The sequence below is a fragment of the Zootermopsis nevadensis genome, unplaced genomic scaffold (genome assembly GCF_977971745.1).
Source record: "Zootermopsis nevadensis isolate Lab colony 2312 unplaced genomic scaffold, Znev_1.0 Znev_ptg000019l, whole genome shotgun sequence".
In the NCBI taxonomy this organism is placed as follows: domain Eukaryota; kingdom Metazoa; phylum Arthropoda; class Insecta; order Blattodea; family Termopsidae; genus Zootermopsis; species Zootermopsis nevadensis.
The window spans coordinates 6281755-6305077 of record NW_028259151.1 but is presented as its reverse complement, the minus strand read 5'-3'; the positions used below and the strand labels follow the sequence as shown (position 1 = coordinate 6305077).

General features: G+C 38.5%; 1 protein-coding gene across 3 annotated transcripts in view; it reads left to right on the top strand.

Moving 5' to 3' along the window:
• The window catches only part of MetRS (methionyl-tRNA synthetase 1), a 28843-nt gene extending 6185 nt beyond the window's left edge, over positions 1-22658 (top strand). For 2 of the 3 annotated variants that reach the window (XM_087351365.1, XM_087351364.1), the window contains 13 exons: positions 4462-4605; positions 6724-6833; positions 8649-8765; positions 9352-9555; positions 10084-10360; positions 10596-10760; positions 12318-12537; positions 13727-13940; positions 14976-15212; positions 15346-15529; positions 20345-20542; positions 21254-21463; positions 22284-22658. In XM_087351365.1, the coding sequence (XP_087207491.1) occupies positions 4462-4605; positions 6724-6833; positions 8649-8765; positions 9352-9555; positions 10084-10360; positions 10596-10760; positions 12318-12537; positions 13727-13940; positions 14976-15212; positions 15346-15529; positions 20345-20542; positions 21254-21463; positions 22284-22433 (2430 nt within the window). In that variant the 3' untranslated portion in view covers positions 22434-22658. Of the gene's footprint in view, positions 1-2727; positions 2897-4461; positions 4606-6723; positions 6834-8648; positions 8766-9351; positions 9556-10083; positions 10361-10595; positions 10761-12317; positions 12538-13726; positions 13941-14975; positions 15213-15345; positions 15530-20344; positions 20543-21253; positions 21464-22283 lie in introns of those variants that run through there. The other variant, XM_087351366.1, reaches the window with a different exon arrangement.
• Positions 22659-23323: the final 665 nt, after the last annotated feature.

Genomic DNA, 23323 nt, shown 5'->3' with positions numbered 1-23323 from the left:
TACATTTTTATAAAAACCTACTGTTGGAAATTGATAGGTTACATAATATATTTTGAGAGAGGGGCTTATATTTCACAACGTCTCACAATTAGATTGTCTCTTTCAAAATAAATCTCAGTGGGGCAGAATGAATCCTGTATGTGAGAACTATCTCTTCACTGTCTTATGTAGCAGGTGCTGGAAGAGCAAGTGTTTATGGAAAATATATACGCTTCAGGGAAAGTCTCCTTTTTGGTCCCCCAGTATTTCCAAAATGTTGTTTCTGTTAACACAGAATGAGTATTACTGCCACCAAAATTTTCTGGGTTGTGTGTTAAATTTGAGGGACATTATCTTTGGTATTACAGTGAAACCTCGATGCATCGTTTTCGGCGGGGGTGGGAAATAAAAACGATAGATGCGGGAAAACGATAGATGCTGGAAAGCATTAAAAATTTTAAAAAAAACAATGTTTCTCTTTCAAAGTTACTTCTTTTTACCAAAAAAGTCTTTAATGGACAACTGGTTTGTCGAAACTTTACGTTTTAGACCAAACAGAGTACTTTCCATGTTCAAAATGTTTTCCTCGTCACGTTCGCTAATATTATGGGCATAAAAGAACGACTTCACTTTTGCCAATGCAGCGTGTGCTTCGGCAAAACTCGGCACAGCTTCGGGCTCGCATTCGTCGTCTTCCTCACCGCTCCCACCCCTTTCGCGATCGTCACACAACTCGATCAATCGTGTCGACTCCGCATGTAGCAAGCTCGCTGTCTACTGCCGCGTAGTCACCAAATTTAACCACGTCTTTCACGGCGCCAAATCTATTCCAGTCTTCGTGAAAGCCATCATGCTCATCCACACTGACGTTAGAGTCTGCTTCTGCGCGAAGTTCACACCCGTAGCCACCTTTGTGAAAACAATTCAGAACAGTTGGTTGGGAGACATGCCGCCAAGCTGCCACTGTGAAATGAATTGCTTGTAGCACGTCAATTTTCATGTTGACATCCTTCCCAGCATCCATTGCACATACAGCTGTTTGCACAAGGCGCTTTCTATACAACTGCTTGAAAGATTTTATGATGCCCAAATCAAGCGGTTGCAAGACGCTCGTGCAATTTGCTGGATACTGCACGACTTTCACATTTCGTAGAAATGTCGTGTCCTTCGGATGAGCGGCACAATTATCAACAAACAGCAAAATCTTTCTGCCTTGTGCGCCCATGGAGGCATCTAGAGAACTTAAAAACGCCGTAAAGATGTCTGTTGTCATCCAAGCCTTTTTGTTGGCGTGATATTTCACCGGAAGTTTTTTCATGTTTTTGAAACAACGCGGTTTTCGTGATTTTCCAACTACAATCGGAACCCGTTTGTCACTACCGTCACTGTTAACACACAGAAGAACAGTAATTCGGTGTTTTGCACGTATTCCCCCGTGGCAAGATTCACCTTTCAATGCCAGAGTCCTATCCGGGAGGGCGTTGTAGAAAAGTCCGGTCTCATCCGCATTATAAATGTCCCGCGGCTCATATCCCTCCAGCAGTGTTGGCAGTCTCTCGAGCCACAGCTGCGTTATTTCCACATCCACAGCAGCACTTTCGCCTTTCCTTTGTACTTGTAATAAAAGCATTTGTGAAGAAATTCACAGTGCACATGCCATTTGGCATCGCTGGAACGAAATATGAGTGCACCCTAATTAAAATCGTAAAATTTCTGACAATGAGCACCGCCATTCACTCCAACTATCACCCCTGCACCACTGTCCCCTCATTCCAAAAGGATCTGTGCTGGTTGGGCGACATAACAGGTTACCGCTACTGTGTATTCCAAAAACATTCTGCGTCTTTCGGTATTAATTTATCTCAAAACCCAGCATTTTAATTTCTCAGAAACGATCATTGCGGGAAAATTGTGGGCCGGGACTAAGATTTTTGAACGATCGATGCGATAAAACGATAGTTCGAGGAACGATAGAAGCGGGAAAATGTAACATTATTTTATATGGGATGTATCCGGGACCGAACAAAACGGACGATGCATCCGGGAAAACGATAGTTCCGGGAACGATGGATAGAGGTTTCACTGTAGTAATTTATAAAAATTATCATTTTTCTCATTCATCCTTAAGATGCTCGCTCTGTCTCCCAGTGTTACACCTTCCTTTTTTGGTAATATCAGTTGGCTCTTTTATTGGCAAAAGCTTTTTTAATATCATCATGGAGCTTATTGTTCTTTAGATCAGAGTATGTAGCTGATATAAAGAATGAATTTCTAAAACCATTTTTCCTCTTCCTGTCATGTTGAGACGTAGAGTTTCAGCAAAGAATGTCATGACTTTTTTGATGTAGTGCTGCATTTAATCCATATTCCAAATAGGTCACAGAAGTTAATTAATTTCTGTTATTGCAAACATTTGTTAGCAATTGTGATATGACTCTGAGCATTTTAACTTTCTGAAATTTTTTGACGTAAATACATCTATACGGAAGGGTCATTCGGAAAAAACAGCTTCAGGAAAATGTGTAAGATCCATACCAACAATGTGTAAATATGGACCGACAATAGTCAGCTTTTGTATGAACTCCTGCTTGCATAACAATGCGCTACTCCATTACCTAAGAAACTAATTGTTACGTCATGTGATTACTCGGCATTGTTGTGTTACATTACTGCCGTCAACAATCCGCTTTCATTATTGCGGAAAGAGCTGAGCTGTGAATCGCTTGTAGAAGAAGTGCGTCGTAGAGTAGACAATTTTCTGCTGTTAAAAACGTTTCAGATTATCAAAATTACTTATCTTATATAAGAATTATTAAGAAATCTGTGATACTGCCCTCCACTCTCTCCATTTTAGTTTTGATTAAATTGGTCATTGCGAGTGGACATCGTGGTCTCTTACAATTGAACAAAGTTTGAGGTAAGGGATTCCTGTTTATTATTATTATTGTTCATCATGTTAAGCGGCCGCCTCTCGAAAACCGTAAGAGATGGATCTGGAAATATTGCGTATGAAATATGTATTACCTCTTGAGCTTTCCATGTCTGTTTTCAGATTTTACATATCACAAATGGTTTAGGTTCTACAAACATTTATTTATACAAATAAAGGTGCATCACACTTCACGCTGTGCGTTTACGTATTTACGTCAGATTCCCTGGAACCGTGGTTCCACTGTCAATTTTTTTCCATTCATTTGATGGGATATGCACTTGTGGATTAAATAATAATTGGTACAGATTCTCTAAGTTTCAGGATGTTGTACTTGGAATGCCACCTTGTTATAATACCTTTTGTGAGTTTCTGTTACTTCAGTTTTTTTAGTATTGCCATAATAGAAGAGGTTCTCACTTTTTAATTGCCTTACAAATGTTGATATATCATTAAATGAATTGTGATTCACCAGTTATGTGTGATGGATTTGACTCCCATTTGTAGATATTTCTTGGTAATTATTTTCTGCATATATTTCTTCTACTTCCACGTTGGTAGTTTCACAAATATCTTCTTCATCAAGATTGTACTGCTCTAGCTTGTGCCACAAAGATTTCTGAAACCTTGACAGTGTTACCTCTGTTATAATGTGTTGATACCCAAGAAGGGCATTCATGTCTAGTTTGTAATGTCGTTTTTGATACACACTGTGTCTGCAAATCCTGAGGTATTTTCTTGAAGTAGTGATTGCTTTCGCACTTGCGTGAATTTGTGATGCACTGAAAATTTGGCCATCTTTTCATGAATAATGATGAGGTACAAAAGTTTCCTAAGCACTGTCTTTTGTGAAAGGTCTGCCATTTACTGTTACAATTTCTGCATAAGCAGCAGCAACACGCACCCATCATTATGTTAATGGAACCTTGCTTGCTCATTTCAGTTAGGGTGCATTTATTGCTTGTTGGTACCTTTAGCGGCCCATCCACGTATGAGTCTGGCTTGCGAGTCCGGCTCGGCTCGGGTTCCTTTGGGCCAAACTCGTTTGTGGGTGGGGTGTCACGAGCCGAGTCTGCTACGCATGTGTGGTGAAATATATCGGAACCCGGCTCACGAGTAAAGCTCGCCAAGCCAGACTCGCACGTGGATGGGCCGCTTCAGTGTCCTGTATTGATCTGTTTGGAGTAGGATTTGGAGCGTAATGAAAATGAAGGTACAGACTTTGAGGTTGTAATTAACAAATTTAATATAATTGGAATTTGCAGTAGCAAAACTTTAATGATGTAATTACTATTTTGTAGTTCTTGCTAGCTTCACTGTGGACAATGCAATGCATGGAGGAATGTAATAAGTACCATGCATTCTTCCAGAACTTCTTTTTTGAGCTTTTATATGATTCCATGACAGTGGAGTTTTGTTATATTCACTTTCAGAGGCAAACTGTAGTCCATTGCAGATAATATTAAATTGACACTTGAAATGTTATAATAAAGATCAACACTTAAGTTGTGTTTGCTCACCGTAAGTTATATTATTGTCTGTGTTTTAATTAGGCTGCAGTAGACCTGTTATCTCCTAAAGCTGGAATGGATGCTTACCACAGCTTGGCGACTGCAACTTGGTATCCAGTTAACGCAGTCGTTTCTCAAACAGAAAAAGTCTCACACGTTCGAATTCCATCTGTAAACAGTCTTGATGTGAGTTTGCATAAATCGTATCAAATATTATTTTTGAATGTTCTGATAACATGAACTGGGCAATACTAACAACTATTTCTCAGTAACTTTGTTAAGAGAAAAATGAATATTTGTGATAAAAGCATGTTTTACATGTTGTTAAGGAAATTCTGTAAATAATTCTGTGCTGCTGAGAATAGTGAAGAAGAACTGAATGTGAAGATACAACAATTTGCTGAACCACAAATCTCTTTAGCCTAGAATTAAATTCTACAGATTAAAATTGTTGTTCTTTGATTCTGATGCTTCTTATTCCTTTAACCAAATTTTGAAGTGAAGACAAATTCTAAATGTTAAAAGAAATAAAAGAAGCCATGTTGTTTCAAAGCATGTAAACATGTTTGATGTTTGTTTTTCTCTATACATTGTGTTTACTCTGAAAGTAGCCTGGCATATTCTTGAGGTATATTGTGATTATATTACATTTTCAGTACTTAGCACGTGGCACCATATTGATATAGGTAGTTTCTTAGTTTTGTTACTTTCTTTTTAGTCTAAATGTGTGTTTTTCATGACATGCAAATTTCAGAATTGTTTTGAATTTGTCATAATTTGGGGTATTAAGTCTCTTTTAGTGCAGGTAGTTGCATATCTGGTAGATGGCAGCTTCACAGAAATGCTGTGATTTTAAGGTTGGGCTTTTACTTAATTCGAATACAAGGTCAAGGTTACTACATAGTGAAACATTCTGAACAGTTGTAAGAACATTTCTGAGACAGAGGAAGGGACAGGAAACTACAAAAAATTGCGTAATGAACAGCTTCATAATTTGCACTCTTTGCAGGATATCAGGTCAGAAAAGCTAAGGAGGATAGATGAGTGTGGCATGTAACATGTGTAAGAGATATGATAATTGCATACAAAATTTTAGTCTGGAAATCTGAAGGGATGGGAGCACTTGGTAAATGGGAGGATAGTATTAAGTTGTTTCTTGAGGAGATTGGGTTTGAGAATGTAGACTATGTGGCTGACGATAGATTCTAGTAGTGGGCTCTTGTGAAGATGACTCTTGTTCCATAAGAGATGGCAGATTTCTTGACTAGCTGGATAAATATTGGCTTCTCAAGAAGAACTCTGCTTCTTGAAGTTACAGAAAATTTCTATATAAGATTTATTTATGTTGCATGTTTGTTATCTTACAAATTATTTTGTTTCACATTTCACATGTTTTTCAATTAGCATAGTTCATGTGCTTATGTTTATGTTTTGAAATAAACTTTTTTTTTGCTTTTCATGAAACCTCATATTTATGATCAGAGGTATTGCAGGAAAAATGTGTGTGGTCGGTATTAAATGTGGTTAAAAGCACAGTGGTAAACCAGTTCATAGCAGTTGAAAGGGAATTTGTTGCCAGTGAACATTTTGCTGGATGTTAGAGGTTTTGTAAGCCTCATTCATTGCGTACATCTGATCATTTCATGGCCTGAAATTTGAAAATTTTTCATAAGTCAAAAGAGTTTGTTGACCATGTACATGAACTGCAACAGAGGAGGTATAATCTACACCAAAGACAACAGTTTAAAGCTGATAAAATCATTAACGATGCTGAAATCTTGAGACAGTTCAGAGTAAATTGCTAAGGTGTAAATCACATCATATTCATAGTTTTATTCATAATGTTTTTTGTATAACATGCTAGTTGGATTAATATAATGTTGTGTTACAAGTTTCTGTTGAATCTCTTGTTAAGATGACATACATAATATCGGTGTTGTTAATAGACTAAGCATATTCGTAATTAGGTTTGTTTATCAGCAAGGCAGTAATTTACTCCAAATATAAGACATTCACTGTTATGCTGCATTTTTGTCTTTGGATTAAAGTAATTTTATTACAGCATATAACTATGCATATGCCAGGCAGTACCTGAGTAAATACTTTGGTGATGTTATTGCTTTATAACAAACAGAAAATTAAGCTTCCTTATTGCTGAATTTAGATTTGTAAAGGGATGTTTTAATCTTTGTTTATGCTTATTAATTGCATGATATGACTATATGCAGACAGTTCTTTTTCTGAGACATACACCTGTATCTTTAACGCAATAATGTGATGTTACATTATGGATTCTGCCTCCAGGGTATGTCCAAAGAATCACCACTTTCAGAAGCGGAAATTAATGCGGCAGCTGAAGCATGGCAAAATGGTGCTGCCAGGAGACCAAAACCCAAGCCCCAAGTTTGTCCTGTGTGAGTGGTCCATTTTCATTTTCCTTTTTTTATTATTTCTTATTCCCTCAGTATCTTACTAGCAAGCATTAGCACTTAATATTTGTTACGCTTTTGTGTGAATTAGTAAAACGTAATATTTTTTTATTTAGTGGATGTATTTGATCTGTGTTTGTTGAAAAGCAGAATTCTAGTGCTTAATTTTCATTAATGCATATTATATTTTTGGCAGAATAGAAGTGTTGGCACTATCTGTAGCAAGTATCAGAAGACATATATTGTAAATTACATTTATTTCCCTGTCCTAATTTATTTATTGTCCCGCGCCGTAGCTGCGCCGTCTGAGGCATCATGCTTTGGACCGGTGATATGGAATGCGCGCTGGTTCGAATCTCAGGGAAAGAAATTTCTCATGAGATTTTCGACCGGTGCCAACCCAGAATCGTGAGGAAATTGGGGAGCTACAATGGGTAACATAATCTGGTCATGAACTAGCGATGGCTGGGGGTTTGTTGTGCTGACCACACGTCACTCTATATCTGGTTGGATGATCGTTCACCTCTGCTTAGGCATGTGAATGTGAGGCCAGCAGCCAGCTAGTCGGCTTTGGCTCTCAGAGGGTTGTTATGCCACGGATTATTATTTATTATTTTACTTTATTTATCTGTATATGTGCACACGTGTGTTTACGTTTATGCTTACAAGCACAGATTCATCTGTCTAGGATAGGGACCATAGGCAGACTTGTGAATACTGTAATTAACCTTTGAGTTCCATAAGAGGCAGGGGATTTCTTGACTAGCTTCCCAAGGAGGACTCAAATCTATCTACTTGTGACTTTTTTTTAAAGCATGCGTTTAATTGGCATAATCTGAAGGCTGCATGTTTGGATGAATACTTGTGTTGTTTTCTTCAGATGAATAATCTTAATAAATTTAATTTGATAAGATATCATGATACTATTCTTGAGAAAACTTGACATTAGATTTCAGTGAATACTTAAGTCAGTGGTCCCCAACCTTTTTGTGCCTACGGGCACATTTGAGAGTTTATGAGATCTTGACGGGCACCAACCAATTAACAAAGCCAGATTTTCTTTTCTCTGGACAAATAAGATATGGACACCAAATAATACACAAAACATCACAACGTTTAATGATACTAGAAACCATGCAATCAAAAATACATACTTTTATAAGTACAATTATTATTACTCAAGTGGGAAGTTAGTGTGATGTTTGGCACTGCATTTCATCGGCCAGTTTTTCAAATTTGAGAGTGTAGGATGATGTTGCTGCTCGCAAACGATCGTCGAGATGGGCGTCAGTAAGTCGAGATCTGTGCTTTGATTTTATAATGTTCATGGTTGAACTGCCTTCTTTATTCAGTATAACCTCTTTCCGTAAGAACGCGGGCACCCAAAAAAAGCCTTTGCGGGCACCCACGGGCACCGCGTTGGGGACCACTGACTTAGGTAATGGAAGTATAAGGATTGTTCATACTGTCACATACATTTGAACCTGAAGAGCCTTGGTTGTTTTAGTTGTGGTGCAGGATTTTTTTTTTGGTGTGTGTGACCAGATCTGAGTTAACATTTCATCACATCATTGGAAGTAGCTGAATATTCCTGATGGGTTCTGTAATCTTAGAAATGGCTTTATACAACTTAATTGCATTTAGGATGCTGCTGAGATGGTTCCCTAAAGTATTGATTGCTGTCTTCTGAATTGTGATGTCCTAGGAGACTGCATGATGTCACAGCCTTGAAGAACACAACTGTTTAAAAAATCAGTATGAGATAGTGGTAAAGGTGATTGTTATTCTTCCTTTATACAGGTTGCCTGTGCCTGGAGAGCACAATGTGTTAATTTCATCAGCACTACCATATGTAAACAATATACCACATCTGGGTACTATTATTGGCTGTGTCCTGTCGGGTGATGTTTTTGCACGGTATGACAATTTTGATATTAAAACCATTGTACTAGTCAGAAGGCTGTTGTGAAATCATGGATAGTACATGCAGATATTCATATAATCATCATAATACATCTCCTTTTCTCTTTGTTATTTCCCTGTGGTGTTAAAATAGGAGGTGCCAACATCCATGTTTTGAAACTAAATATTTACCATGAATGTACCTTTAACTTATAAATCTGACACATACTTTCATCTCTCTGCAACTGGCGTAGTAATGAATTTTATTACTGGCCTGGTCTTGTGGCACAAGCACTTTTTTGTATTAGGCCTCAGAGCGTATTTCTCTGGTTTTCACAGTTCGTTTGAATTTACTACTGGCATTTATGGCGATGGGATGACACAAATGTTTCTTGTAAATATACAATTTTATTTTGAATCTTCCTTATTTCATAATTATGGTACAGAATTTCTGGTGAATTCTTTTGTACATCAGGGTGTTCCAGTCTCTTTAGGCAAAATTGACAATATTTTTTTGATTAATTTCTGGGTAAATTCTTTCTAGTATTCACACATATAAAATGAATTTCCCTTGATCAACAGATTATGTTTTATTCATTAGGTTTTCCCGGTTGTGCAATAACAACACATTATATATCTGTGGTACGGATGAATATGGAACTGCTACAGAAACAAAGGCCTTGGAGGAGGACCTGACACCACAACAAATCTGTGATAAGTATTACAAGATCCATGATGCTGTCTATAAGTGGTTTAATATCAGCTTTGACCATTTTGGGCGTACAACTACTCCAGAGCAAACAGAGTGAGTGGAATTGGTATATTGTTATTCGCCAGCTGCGGTATTAATTGGTGCATATAATATATACTAAGTGCCACGGTGGTCTAGTGGTTAGAACGCTGGCCTTGTAATCCTGGGGTCCCGGATTCGATTCCCGGCGGTGCCCGAATTTATAACTTGTATTGAGCAAGGCCATGGTCTAGGCAACTTGGTGTTTTTCTCTGGGGCTTTCCCGGTTTCTCCGTGGCATCCCAGCAATTACTCCACACTCCATACACACAGAAGAAGGCAATGGCAAACCACTTCTGTATCACCTGTCCGAGAAAAGGATGGAAGGATCCTGTTCATAATATGTCGCCAACCTCCTGTAAAGGAGACAGCGCAATAAAGAAGAAGAATAATATATACTGTATTCATGCAAATACAAGCCATTCATTTTATCCAAATTCACATACCTTAAAACTAGGGTGCAGCTTATAATTTAAATCTTTCTTATTGTTGTCCCTTTGGTTCATAGAAATGTATACATGTAGTGATTTATATTTGTTGTAGAATCAGTCAAGACTTGTTTCTTCAGTTGTATGAGAATGGCTTCTTGACAATGGAGTCTGTGGAGCAACTGCTTTGTGAGAACTGTGACAGATATTTAGCAGACAGATTTGTAGAAGGAACGTGTCCTCGTTGTGCCTATTTGGATGCACGAGGTGACCAGTGTGATGGCTGCGGTCATCTCGTTAATGCCACAGAACTCATTTCTCCTCGGTGTAAAATCTGCCAGAAAAAACCAGTCGTAGCGAAATCAGATCAATTTTTTCTCGAACTTCCGAAGGTAAGCAGTTCATTGCTTGAGGTAACAGTACTTTTAATCACTTTGGAGTTGTCATTAACAGCATTCTATAACCTCATCAGTTGATATAGCAATATAAAATATATTTTTACCCAGTACTGCAGTGTTTTTCCTTCCACATTCATAAAAGTACCACAGATTTTGTTATTTTGTACTGGAATGTTCTGTACAAAGTATGCATCTCCGATTTAATGTTTCTGTGTCTTGATTCTGACAGACAGAGCCCCTGTTGAGAAAATGGTTGAGTGGAGTTATAGGTGGTTGGTCAAACAATGCACGAGTTATCACCCAGGCATGGTTGAAGGATGGACTTAAACCCCGTTGTGTTACTAGAGATCTTAAATGGGGGGTCCCAGTACCATTGGATGGCTACAGAAACAAGGTATTGTATTTTGTAAAGCTGTCTTGAATTTTGAAGGCACTAAATTCACTTGGTTTTTTTTTAATTTACTGTGATTTCCAGAAAAAGCATGTGTCATTGAGAAATGTACTTTAAGAACCCCAGGTTCTTGAGTGATCAACTGGGCATCTGTCAGCTTCTCAAGAAGGACCCTCCTGTATGATGTCTAATTAGTGATTCATATTTTCTTAGCATGTAATGTGTCAGTCTAATTGTAGCTTTTGGTTGGTTATGTAATCTTGTCTTAGATCAAATATAGCGATTTGGTAGTAATATACCTTTTGAAGATTTATGTTTTCTGGGTTGCTGTGCTGTGTAGTCTGGTCGATGTTAGCCAACGTTTCAAAGGTCATACTGCCTCTGTCATCTTCCTGATGACGGAGACAGTATGACCTCTGAAACGTTGATAAACATCTACCAGACTACACAGCGCAACAACCCAGAAGACTGAAATCTTCATACTCACCGCTGTGAAAACCTCAAACCTTACAATATACCTTTTAACTTGTTAACTTACATACAGCTAAACTTCCGTTAACATGAGGGATACTATCCATAAAAGCAAAATATTAGTTCAGAAATTTTTCCCGTAATACTTGATGTGAGGAATGTGATCATATTTAAGTTTTTCTTGCAAATTATAATGTAACTGAGCAAGTGTGTGCATTTCTGTTGCTAAGGAATAAAATTAGGATAGCAATTTTAAAAACATAAGCTTTCCTTATTTTATTGCGTGTTAAAAATACGGATGAAACGTGTGAATCAGATAATTATGTTTTGAGCTGTTAACGTTGGTGAGGAAGAGATTGCGTAACTTACAAGCCAGAAAGACAAAATAAACATAACACCAGGTTTGACAGAGAAGAACGAGAATTTCTAAATATTGTATTCGTTTAGCAATGTAAATTTAAGATACTGGCATTGTACAAAACATTTTATGTAATCACTTTTAACGGTATAAAAATGAAGCAACGTGCAAAGCAGTATTGTATGGAGTGAACACAAGTGATTTGAGTCGTTTCAGATATTTATTTCATAGAAACTAAGAAACTAAATGGCATACAGAAACGAGGGGAACTTCTAACATTTTTTAACATGCGTGAGAAGTGATGCATAACTCCAGCTATGGCCACTAGGGAGTGCGACTGTTGATACAACGGAAAGATGATAACTCATCCTTATAATGTGTTTTGTGTGGTTGAGTTTTATTCCACAAAATTTGTGACCACTGTTTAACAGTGTTTTCAGATGCTGTTCCATAAAATTTTCCCATGTGTGAATTTGACTTGCCTTTGTAGGTTGAGTTACCATTTTTCTGTCATGTCAACAGTTGTGCTTCTACTGGCCGTTGTTGGTATCACTTCACTTCCCCTGCTTGCTACAAAACATCTTTGAAGTTCTTCCGTTGGTGCGAGTTTCATTTTCGTATGCTGTTTAGTTTTTTCTAAATGAATGTTTGAAACTTGCATTTACTTTGTGTGTAGAAATAGTATTTAGTATTATCTGAAGAATGAAGCACTTGGTATTTTGTTTCAACAGGTGTTTTATGTCTGGTTTGATGCTCCAATTGGGTACATGAGCATAACAAAAACATATACAGACCAGTGGGAGAAGTGGTGGAGACCAGAGAGCACTACGTCTGTTTCATACTATAACTTTATTGGAAAAGATAATGTTCCTTTCCACTCTGTTATGTTTCCTTCGTGTCTGCTTGGGACTTATAGGAACTACACACTTGTTAGCTATATAATGGCTACAGGTAAGAGTAATGATTTTTTAATACACTGCAGCCCTGTTGTGTTGTTTTTTTATAATGAAGTCCTTTCAGATGTCCTGTACAAGGCTGTGTTATAAAACTGCATTGTTCTTGTTCTTTTTCTTCTTTTATGGCTCTTCCATCCATGGCCTCCTCAATTCTCTTCCATTCGGTCCTCTATTAGGTCCGTCTGTCCGAGGCTTTGATGGAGGTTTCAAAACATCTTCCTTTTTACGGTGCAAGGTTGTTAGCCTTGCGACCAACCTCCAACCTGGAGGACCAGGGTACCTGTCTTAGTCTGACCTCTCCCCCTCAACCAATCTGGCTAGGGAGGCCCTACCAGTAGCTCTTGGGGTCACAGAGGCACTCAAGCCCCACGACCACGACAAGGTGCAGGTACCATTAAGTGGGGCATTGTTCTTGTTAATGTTATTTAAATTTCTTAATTATATGTGCATAGCATGTCAAGTGTTCTTATTTAACATGAAATTTTAATAAATGAATGAGATTGAAGATGTTTGAGAGCAGGGTGCTTTGGAAAATATTTGGACCTAAGAGGTATGAATTGACAGGAGAATGGAGAAGAATGCATAATGAGGAATTTACAAATGCTTAGAACAGTGAGGTTGGATGGGGGAGGTTGCCATAATGCATAATTATCTGTCCATGCATCATGATAATTTCATCAGCCAATAAGGTCATATCTGGTGACTTCCGTCTGTATGTATGTTGTAATTTGAGAATTACTCGGTGGATTTTTGTGAAATATTTTATGGACAGTATGCCATTTGAGAGTAGTCTAAAATTATTGTGCTTTCCATTTCTTGTAATTGGTAATACCAACGTAATGGGTGAAAAATGTGTGGGATGATGATGCACTTGTATAAACTCGGTGCTTCTGGGAAAGTATTACACCTTTAAAAATCCTGTAGAAATCCATTATGATACAGGAACACTGTGGAAGGAATACAACTTCACTCTGTTCCCAACAACCTCTACGTGAGTAACATCTAACCTTTCTAATGTCCGTTTCCTTACTGGAACATCTGAACAAAAACAAATGAAATGTGCCACTGGCTATCATATTACATAATAAAAGTGTCATGTTATTGAGAACTGCAGAAAGCTTATCTTGATGCTTTTTATATGAAAGAACTTAATTTTCACCAGTATACGTCTCTAAATGTTACAGAGTTCCTAAACTATGAAGATGAAAAATTCTCTAAGAGTAGAGGTGTAGGAGTTTTTGGCACTGATGCCAAAGAGACTGGTATTCCATCTGATGTGTGGCGTTTCTACCTCCTGTATGTTCGACCAGAATCACAAGATTCTAATTTTAGTTGGGTGGATCTTGCCACTAAGAATAACTCTGAATTGCTGAATAACCTGGGTAATTTTGTCAACAGGTAAATAATAAAATTTTAATGCTGCCGAAGTTTAATTTTGGTAGTATTGGATGCAGTACTTGAAATTTATCATGTGAGTGTTATGTTGTCAGTAATACAGTGAGGTGTGACGAAAGGTCTTTCCTACCAAGTTATGTAAAGATATGGGTATTTTCAGGGGTGAAAGGTTGTGACATGTATAAATAGGGCTTGACAGTTACAGAATTTAAATTCTTCATATTTTGTATAATATGAGACTTAAACTGACCATTTATTGGCCTAACCTTATGACCAGAAGAAAACAAATAGTGAGAAGAATGTTTATGAACTGTGTTAAGATGATCCTTTAGTTGTGAATGGAGGAGGCCTCCAGATGTCAAGGGTATTTATGAATACATTAAATAAGCAGTGAAAGATGACTGGAAAATGGTAAAAATTATGCAAGGAACTTGAAAACCTCAAGAACTTGCAGCTTTTGACATGGAAGGTCATGCTATTTGTGCTCTGATATATTTTCTTCTGTTGTGCAACCCCATATTTAGAGCATTTTGATTTTCCCCCCTTATCTCTTATCCCTCCATTGTAGTGGCAGCCCCAAGATTATCAATTTCTTGATTAGATCCTTGCTTAGGGTTCTCTTTGTTTTAAAATGTGTGTGGGGCTGATTACGATTGATAAATCTTAGATCAACAGCGTAATGATGTACTGCACTGAACAGTGAACATAATTTCAGAATTGTAACAACTATAAAATGGCTTTAAATAAAGGCTAACGTCAGCAGTGACGTGAAAGGTTAATTTTTTTTTTAAGTAATGCAACATCAGAACTGTGTAATATGAAATTACCAATATAAGTACCTGAAGATAAAGTGAATAAGTAAGTAATATCTGTTAATACATATTTTCTTTCTCCCATTTTCACTTTATTTTGAGGAGCAGTAACTGATATTCAAGTGATGTTCTGTGAGCAACACATGAACATATTACTAAAAGTAAACCGTTTCAGTTTATTGTGTGATTCATACTCAGATATATTGTTCATATCATTTTTCTGCAGGGCTCTTGTATTTGTTGAAAAGAATTTTTCGTGTCAAGTTCCCAAGATGTCACCTGGTACTCAGGAGTGGACGCTTTTGGCATTTATAACTCGTGAGGTGAAGGCCTATATGGTTGCTTTGGAAAATGCCAAACTACGTGATGGGATTCGTCACATTTTGAATATATCTCGTCATGGGAACCAGTACATGCAACTGCTTCAACCTTGGGTACTTATAAAGGGCAGTGATGCAGACAGGTAAATCATCAGTTTTATTTACAGCACGGGTGTTCAACCTGTGGTCCATGGGCATGATGCTTTGTGTAAGTTTGTCATAGAATTGTCTCCTTCTTAAAAATCCTTTAATTCAGAAGTGGTTTCTTGTTTCCAGAGCCCGAGCAGGTACGGTCATTGGCATCTGCTGCAACATTGCCTGTCTTTTGGCAGTTCTGTTGAAACCTTACATGCCTGTGACAGCGGATACTTTGAAAGAGCAATTGCAAGCACCGGATGATGTCTGGATTATTATACCTGAATTCACAGTTCTACTTCCTGCAGGACACAAGCTGGGCAAGGTAAGATAATGTAGAGTTGCCACAGCATTTTGTATTTACATGCTGAATTATTTCCTTGCATAAGGTTCTCACCTTTGTTTCATGATAATATACTGGCATCAGTAAGCCATACTGACTTGCTTCGTATATGCCACTGACGTTAGCAAGATATACTGACCTATGCAGCGCTTGAATGCCGTTGCTGTTATTCACAATGTAATCATGGTGCCATGTTGGATTGTGAAATTCTGTGTTCATTTTTAAAGGGTTAATGCTTCCATATCCAGAATTTATATCATATACTATATTTATCCATATACCACCTGCACCTTTTCTCTGAAATGCTTGCATAAAAACTGGATGACTTTCTTATTTGACGATTTGATTTGGATAGCACACAGTGTTGTGCATGAGAATATATAGGACACGGCAGTGCATTGACAGCGTCATTCGCATGGGGCTCATCGGCTGTTTAAGGAAGAAGCTTGACCTCCAAGACTTTACCACAAAGTGCCATGTGTGGAAATGTAAAAGACCCATCAGTAGGTTTGGTAACATCGTTCACGTGTTAATAAAGCCTTCTCGGGCTATCAGCCGTGTTAGATGGTGATAATCGCCATGTTTCGAGGACCATCTCTGTCCTCATTTTCAAGGCTGTTGACTATGTAGCTCTACGAGACGCACAGTCAACAGCCTTGAAAATGATAGAGATGGGCCTCGAGACGTCAGCGATTAATCAACATCTAAGAAGACTTTATTAATGAAAGCCGCAGTGAAATATTCACATCATATATCATTCATGTGTGCTGTAGTTTGCATTCAGGCAAAGAAAAAGCTTGATATTCAGAAATTTTCCTTCCCCCTTCCCCAGCAGGAATTAAGGAGTAGAGATGTATTGTCAGTTGTTGACATTTACCGCAAGACAGCCCTTGATAAGTACATCAGTCTCAGCCAAGCTATTTTCTTGTTGGAATCAACTAATTACAGTTGAAAGTAAATGGAACGTTTTCACTTATTTTCAAATTTTAAGGTAAGATCAGATAGGGACTTTGATGTGAGTGAAAGTTGCATCTGAAACTGGAGAAAGCAACGTGTCCCTCCCCCCCACCCCAGCAAAGTAGTGGTCACCAGTGTGCTCTTTGTGGGCAGAATGCAAAATTTCTTCTCCTGTAAATGAGAGGTGGCAATTTGTGATGTCAAATGAAATGTACCGCCACGGTGGTCTAGCGGTTAGAACGCTGGCCTTGTAATCCTGGGGTCCCGGGTTTGATTCCCGGCGGTGCCCGAATTTATAACTTTTGTTGGGCAAGGCTATGGTCTAGGCAACACAGAGTTTTCCTCCGGGGCTTCCCCGGTTTCTCCGTGGCATCCCAACAATTACTCCATACACACAGAAGAAGGCAATGGCAAACCACTTCTGTATCACCTGCCTAAAAACATATGAACAGGTCCCAGTCCGAGGAAAGGATGGAAGGATCCTGTTCATAATATGTCGCCAATCTCTTGTAAAGGAGGTGTAATAAAGAAGAAGAAATGAAATGTGCTGCTTGAAGACACTGGAAATTGCAGAAATACTTGAAGTCCAGACCTTTAATATAAGCTGATATTTCACAAAGGCTTTCTAATGCGTACAAAGAAAAACTCTTGGTATTTAAAAAGCACCTGTGCCATAGTTTGAGACACTGATGGTGACAAGACAGCTGTGACGCATACTTGTAACTGGTAATTGTTATCAAGATATTGTAGTTTTTATTGATATTTGTGGTATTATGGTTTTATCAGTGTGTCCTTGTGTATATTTCTGGTTGTGTTAATATAATCCATCGGTTTTTGGTTTGTTGTGTTAATTTAATTTTAATAATCTATTCTTATTAATGGAGAGTGTCTTATTTGGGAGCAAATGGTATTAGAATTAGTACAGTATTTGTTCCACTTTGATTTATATGGCACTTCATGTGAACTCTGTGAGTACAGAAATTTTTTGGTATTTGCATGGGAACTTGAAGAGACATTTAATTTTAAATAATCTTTTATTTTTAATCCTTATAATGTCCTGTAACTAATTAGTTTTTTTTACAAGACTTTGTAAGATATGTTATTGTGGCTGATTTTCCACTTGTGGAACGTTATCGAGTGGTGGCATTATTATGTAGAGGAACATGGAACATGGTGACATTTCTCCACAATTTCAGTTAGACTGCCCAGGAATCTTCAAGAGTAAACAACAGTGGAAGTATAAAAATGTTGTCTCTTTGTAAATATCGGCAAACTACTTGGCATATCAGTTGCAGTGAAAGTCTTGGCCATACTTTGTTGAAAACATATCAGGTTTAAGTTCTTGATAGCAGTTCAAGTCATGCAGTCAAATCTGTAGTCACATGCATTTTCAATTACTAGTGGAATCATTATCAATTTCCTGGAATTGTGATGTCACCCACATGCCAAGCTGTTTGTTTATTACAGTAGTATTAAGTTAAAACCTGTACAGTTAATATGTGGAGTCTGCAGTGGCCGCGCGGTCTGAGGCGTGAGCCTTCTGCCGCTTGGTCGCTGGGACCATGGGTTCGAATCCCACTCAAGCCATGGATGTTTGTCCGCATTTTTCTGTCGTGCTGTCCTGTGTACAGGTAGAGGCCTTGCGACGGGCTGATCCCTCGTCCAAGGAGTCCTACCGAATGTCTATAGATCTAGCCAACGAAAAGTTGGGACCTGTAGTGCTCAGGCACTTGAAGAACGGGTCGTCCAAGTATCCAGTACAGTTAATATGTTTTATTTTTTAAACATGCTTTCAATTTGGACATTGAATCCTCTCAGCATGTAAGTTGGATATGTTTTTGTTTCAAAGTGAATATTTCATGCAAGATAGATATTTCCTTTGTTCTGTTTTTGCTTTTCCATTCTCTTAGTCGCATTACCATAAAGTTTATTAATCATCTTGAGATCAAGCATCCTTTTGTTTTTATGCTATGGTATTTTAACCGTCTATACAGCTGTGTCAATCGGATAATTAAATTAAATCAAATCGTCATTTATGACTATGTGTTTTGACAATTACAATTTTATCATCTATTTATCATTACGAGTTTATTTACTGGAGAGTGTATAATCATAGGTCAAAGGTAAATTACAGTGGTTTTCATTTTACTTGCAAGCAGTTTTGAATTTTAAAATTTTTGAAGACCAAATTAGTATTTGAGGTTTTCATGGTGGTCAATTTGAAGATGGCCATCTTCTGGGTTGTGGCATCGTGTAGTCTGGTAGAAGTTTACGAACATTTTAGTGACCCTTGTCACCGTGATGGAGGCAGCAACAACCCAACTACAAAGCTTCAACCCAGAAAACAGCCATCTTTGTAAAGACCCGTTCTTAGCTTTTTATGTGCTGTTGTAGATGATTGGGTTCTGTAATGAAAATAAATTGTATTGTAACAAATATAACAAATGTTAAGTGAAATCTTATTGTAGGGTGGAGAGTCATATGTAGAGTGTACTTGTACTTGAAGGTGGACTTCACAAATTTTAAAATTCAAAGTTGCATGTAAGTAAAATCATCACTGTATTTGATCTTCTACCAATCTAACCTTTGTGCGTAATACTGTGTCTTGGTTTTGCAGATTCTATTAGAATCTTAAGATCATTCCACCCACTTCTGTGTTAGCAGCTGCAGCTTCAGTCTGGCCTTAGAATGTATTTTGCTTGTGTCTTGTGTTCTGTGACAGAGCTTACTGATTTTATGCAATATTGACACCATGTACTGGATCCACCTAGGTGCAATATCTATTAGTGTTATTCTTCCACGTAATTTATTTACCCCAGCATTTGTATACTGCCTGATGATGACTTTGGAACTATCAAAATGTTATGGTTATTGCTAAAGTAATTACATTCAGTGACTTCTGATAATCAAGTTTCCGTCGATTATAGATAGGGTAAGCATAACCAGTGGACTGCTGCATGTGGCTCTTTAAAGACAGCACTAATATAGAAATACGAGGGGCAGTCAAAATGTTCCCGGAATTGTGGTATAGCACTGTAATGGTGGGACATATGGCAACGCTTACCTAATCACCTTCAAAGTAGGACCCTTGCGCACACACACACTTGCTCCATCGATCCTGCCATTGTTGGAAACACCGGCGGAAGGCTTCGTTTGGAATCTTCCGGAGTTCGGCCGTCACATTCGATTTGATGTCCTCCATGGTTGCGAAACGTGTCCCCTTGAGGCCCATTTTCAGAGTAGGGAGCAGCCAGAAGTCACTCGGAGCGAGATCTGGAGAGTATGGTGGTTGGGTGATGACGGGAATGCTTTTCTCGGCGAGAAATTGCTGCACAACCAGCGATGTGTCGAATGTGATGGCTGAACTCCGGAAGATTCCAAACGAAGCCTTCCGCCGGTGCTTCCAAAAATGGCAGAATTGATGGAGCAAGTGTGTGTGCGCGCAAGGGTCCTACTTTTAAGGTGATTAGGTAAGCGTTGCCATATGTCCTACCATTACAGTGCTATACCACAATTCCAGGGACTTTTTGACTGCCCCACGTATATAGGAATTCCACAATTCTGAGTATGAGCCTTGGATGAAAGAGAGACATTTGTTTATTTAAATGATAACTTTGTAATTCCAACACAAAATACTTTATATCATCATTTGTAGATCATAAATTTTGTATTATAATACATAAGTTCATTGTGTGTTGTCTTAAGCTGTGCATGTGTGAAAATGTGCAGACAAGCAAGATTTGTGGTTTCGTGTTATGCTGCATCATATGAATATAAATTATAGCAGTTTAGTGTGTAACATCACATTTCTTACTGTGTATAATCTCTGTGACTTTTTAGCCATCTCCGCTCTTCAGTAAGATCGAGCCAGCTAGAGTGGATAGGCTCAAACAGCAGTTTTCCGGGCGACAGAAATCTCGATCACCAGACCAAAATACTGCTGCTAAATCAGCGCCTCCTCCAGTGAATGTGGCCACCAATCAAATGCAGGCAGATGCGTCTGTAATTTCCAAGTTATCAGCTGCTGTTGCGCAACAGGTATGGAAGCAGAGTGCGTTGTTTAAGGCGTGAAGTCATTTGTTTCTGGAAAATTTTATTGCAGATATTTAATAAGATTGTGGCAGTCATTTCTCACTGCTGCTTGTAGACATGTCCTGAAAGCCCAGGAATTCTTTATAATTAACAAACTTGTATTGTCTGCGATTGTGTCCGGTGTTTTGAGCGTATCACAGTCACGTCTGTGGAGTAGGGAAGATGTCGCAAGGCTCACGATTCCATATCGAACATCGGCTGAGTCGAAAGTAACATTTTCATGTAATGTCACATGTTTAACATTTCCAGGCAACAACGGTGTATGGATTATGGTATTTAGTGGTGCATCTTGCTTAGCGACATGTCACAGTCCGCTTCAGAAAACGATTCCCGTCATTACAGTTGTTTTGTGCGTGTGGCCACATGTTTCTAGTTTTGATCAAATGATAATAATTTTAATAAAATATAAATTGCATTGATCCTGTTTTTCGATTATCTGGGCTCCCGCTTCCCCCGTTTACTATGAGTAATCAGCGCTCTACTGTTATCGGTAAGAATTAAATAATATGTCGGAATAAAAGGTAAGGAGATTACAAAGCGTCTAGTAATGTGGAATAAGGTTTGAAATTCAAATGGCAAAAAGTGCTTTCTGCGTTATGTTTAATGATGACTGAAGTAAAGTATTCATTTGGACAGACTAAAGGATTTTGTTCACAGGCTGAACTAGTACACAAGATGAAGGCAAGTGGAGCAGCGCGCTCTATCTGGCAGCCTCACGTTGCAGTGCTGATGGAGTTGAAGCAACAGTTGGCGTCTGCTCAGATTTTTAACGGTGGTCTGAATGAAGTCGGTGCCGCTACTTCAAACGGATTACAGGCGACTAATCTGGCTGATGTGGCTCGACTCGAGGCAGAGATCGTGAAGCAGGTACGTGTGCCTGGGATATCAACTTTGAGTTAAGCGGAGGGTAGCAGGAAGCAGTAGCGAAGGGGAGACGAGTACTTTAGCAAGCGCAAATAGCAAAAGAAACCATTGCTCGGGATATTTTAGGTTAGGGTAGGGTATGATGTTTGTCTTGTTGGTCGCACGTGATTATGGAACCATAATCTGGAGTGTGCACGTCGCAGTGTGAACGTGGCATTGCTATTTGTGTTACCTGTAGTATTCATTACCACTTCCTCTTTCTGTGGAAACATCCGCCTTTCACTACCTCGTGAATGTGGCAACATTGCCGCAGTTTTTTTTATTGTAGACGATGGCTTGTCCTAGGTAAAAATTCCGACACCGGAGGCTGGAAACACGTCATTTGCAGCAACTTTTCCCTCTCTGCGTTTTCACGTACTTTGCCGCTAACCGAGTTCTCTCGTGGCCTCAGACTTGTGGGAAATTCTGTATAACTATTTATTTGCTAGTTGTTTTTGGAAACTGTACTTTGGTTTCTGATATAATGCAAAGTCATATGAAGCATTTTTTTATAATTTCAGAAATATAATTTGTGATATGATATGCATTTTTCACCCTGTTATAAGGTATAATACTTGGGAATTCTGCTTCTGAGTAACGAAAGAGTAAATTGTAATTGTTTTTTGTATCACGTGATGGTTTTTTATATTTGGCGCCTGCCAGATTACAAAACATGACAAAGAAGACGTAATTCGTGATTATTTGCCCTTGTATTAATGAACCTAGGTGTATGTTTATTACGTTTGCTCCTGAAGAATGCGTGATTTTCTATGTTATTTGACAGGGAGACCTCATTCGCCAGATGAAGTTGCGTGGTGTGTCCAAGAGTGAGTGGCAGCCGGAGCTGAACGTCTTGCTGAGCCTGAAGTCTGAGCTGGCTGCCGCTCAAGGTTCTCCTCTACCTCCTAAAGGCAAGACCAAAGGGAAGAAGTGACAGGGAAAGAGGGTGACCTATCCAAGGTTCCCGCCACGTAGTACGTTATACACTATGATGAGAAGCAACTGCATGATCTGAATACCCAGCAGCACCGATGAAACAGTATGACAGAAAGTCTTAAGTAATTAAGTGTTTGAAGGTGGCTGTCCTGTGGGTTGTAGCGCCTCGTAGTCTGGTACAGAGGTATTTGGTGATGGTGGCAGCAGGGACCTCTGAAATGTTGGTAAACGTCTACCAGACTACGAGGCGCCACCACCCGCAGGACGTCCGTCTTCGGACCCGCCACTTCAAATAAATCCTACTAATTAAGTATTTGTACTGAACTGGTGTTTCATGTAAAGGGAAGACAAACCATTTTTCTGAAGTAAGCGGCCGATTTCTGAGCGGTATACTAGAATATTGTATCTGTTATATATAAGATTTTCAGTACAGAATTCTGATAAGTTTTCCGAATGTAATTTTAATTGTTAGGATATAATTCATGTGATATTAAGCATATTTTGATGTTTCACAATTAAGTAGCAAAATTCCAGTTGAAAGAACTGAAGAAGGGTTTGCCGCAAGTATGTGCGTTTATTGTGGTCGAAGGCAGACGGACGAGTTGCGGAGAGATCCCGGTGCGCGTTTAGGTTTGCCCCCTGAAGATGTGTCTGAAGGGTTGGGAACCCACGTCTCAAGTTTCCTATTCATGTGAGTATTTAGAACTTTTAACTGAAATGAAATAATTTCATTGCCCTTTGAATCGACATCCGATATTGCGGCGATCTGCCATTTTGATTAATGTGAAATGTTTTGCTGTTGCTGTAAGTTTTGTCTCCGTGTTTTATTTTGGCAGAAGTTTCCCAAACTCTTCAAAATTTAGCGATAGAATATGGGCTGTTAACTCT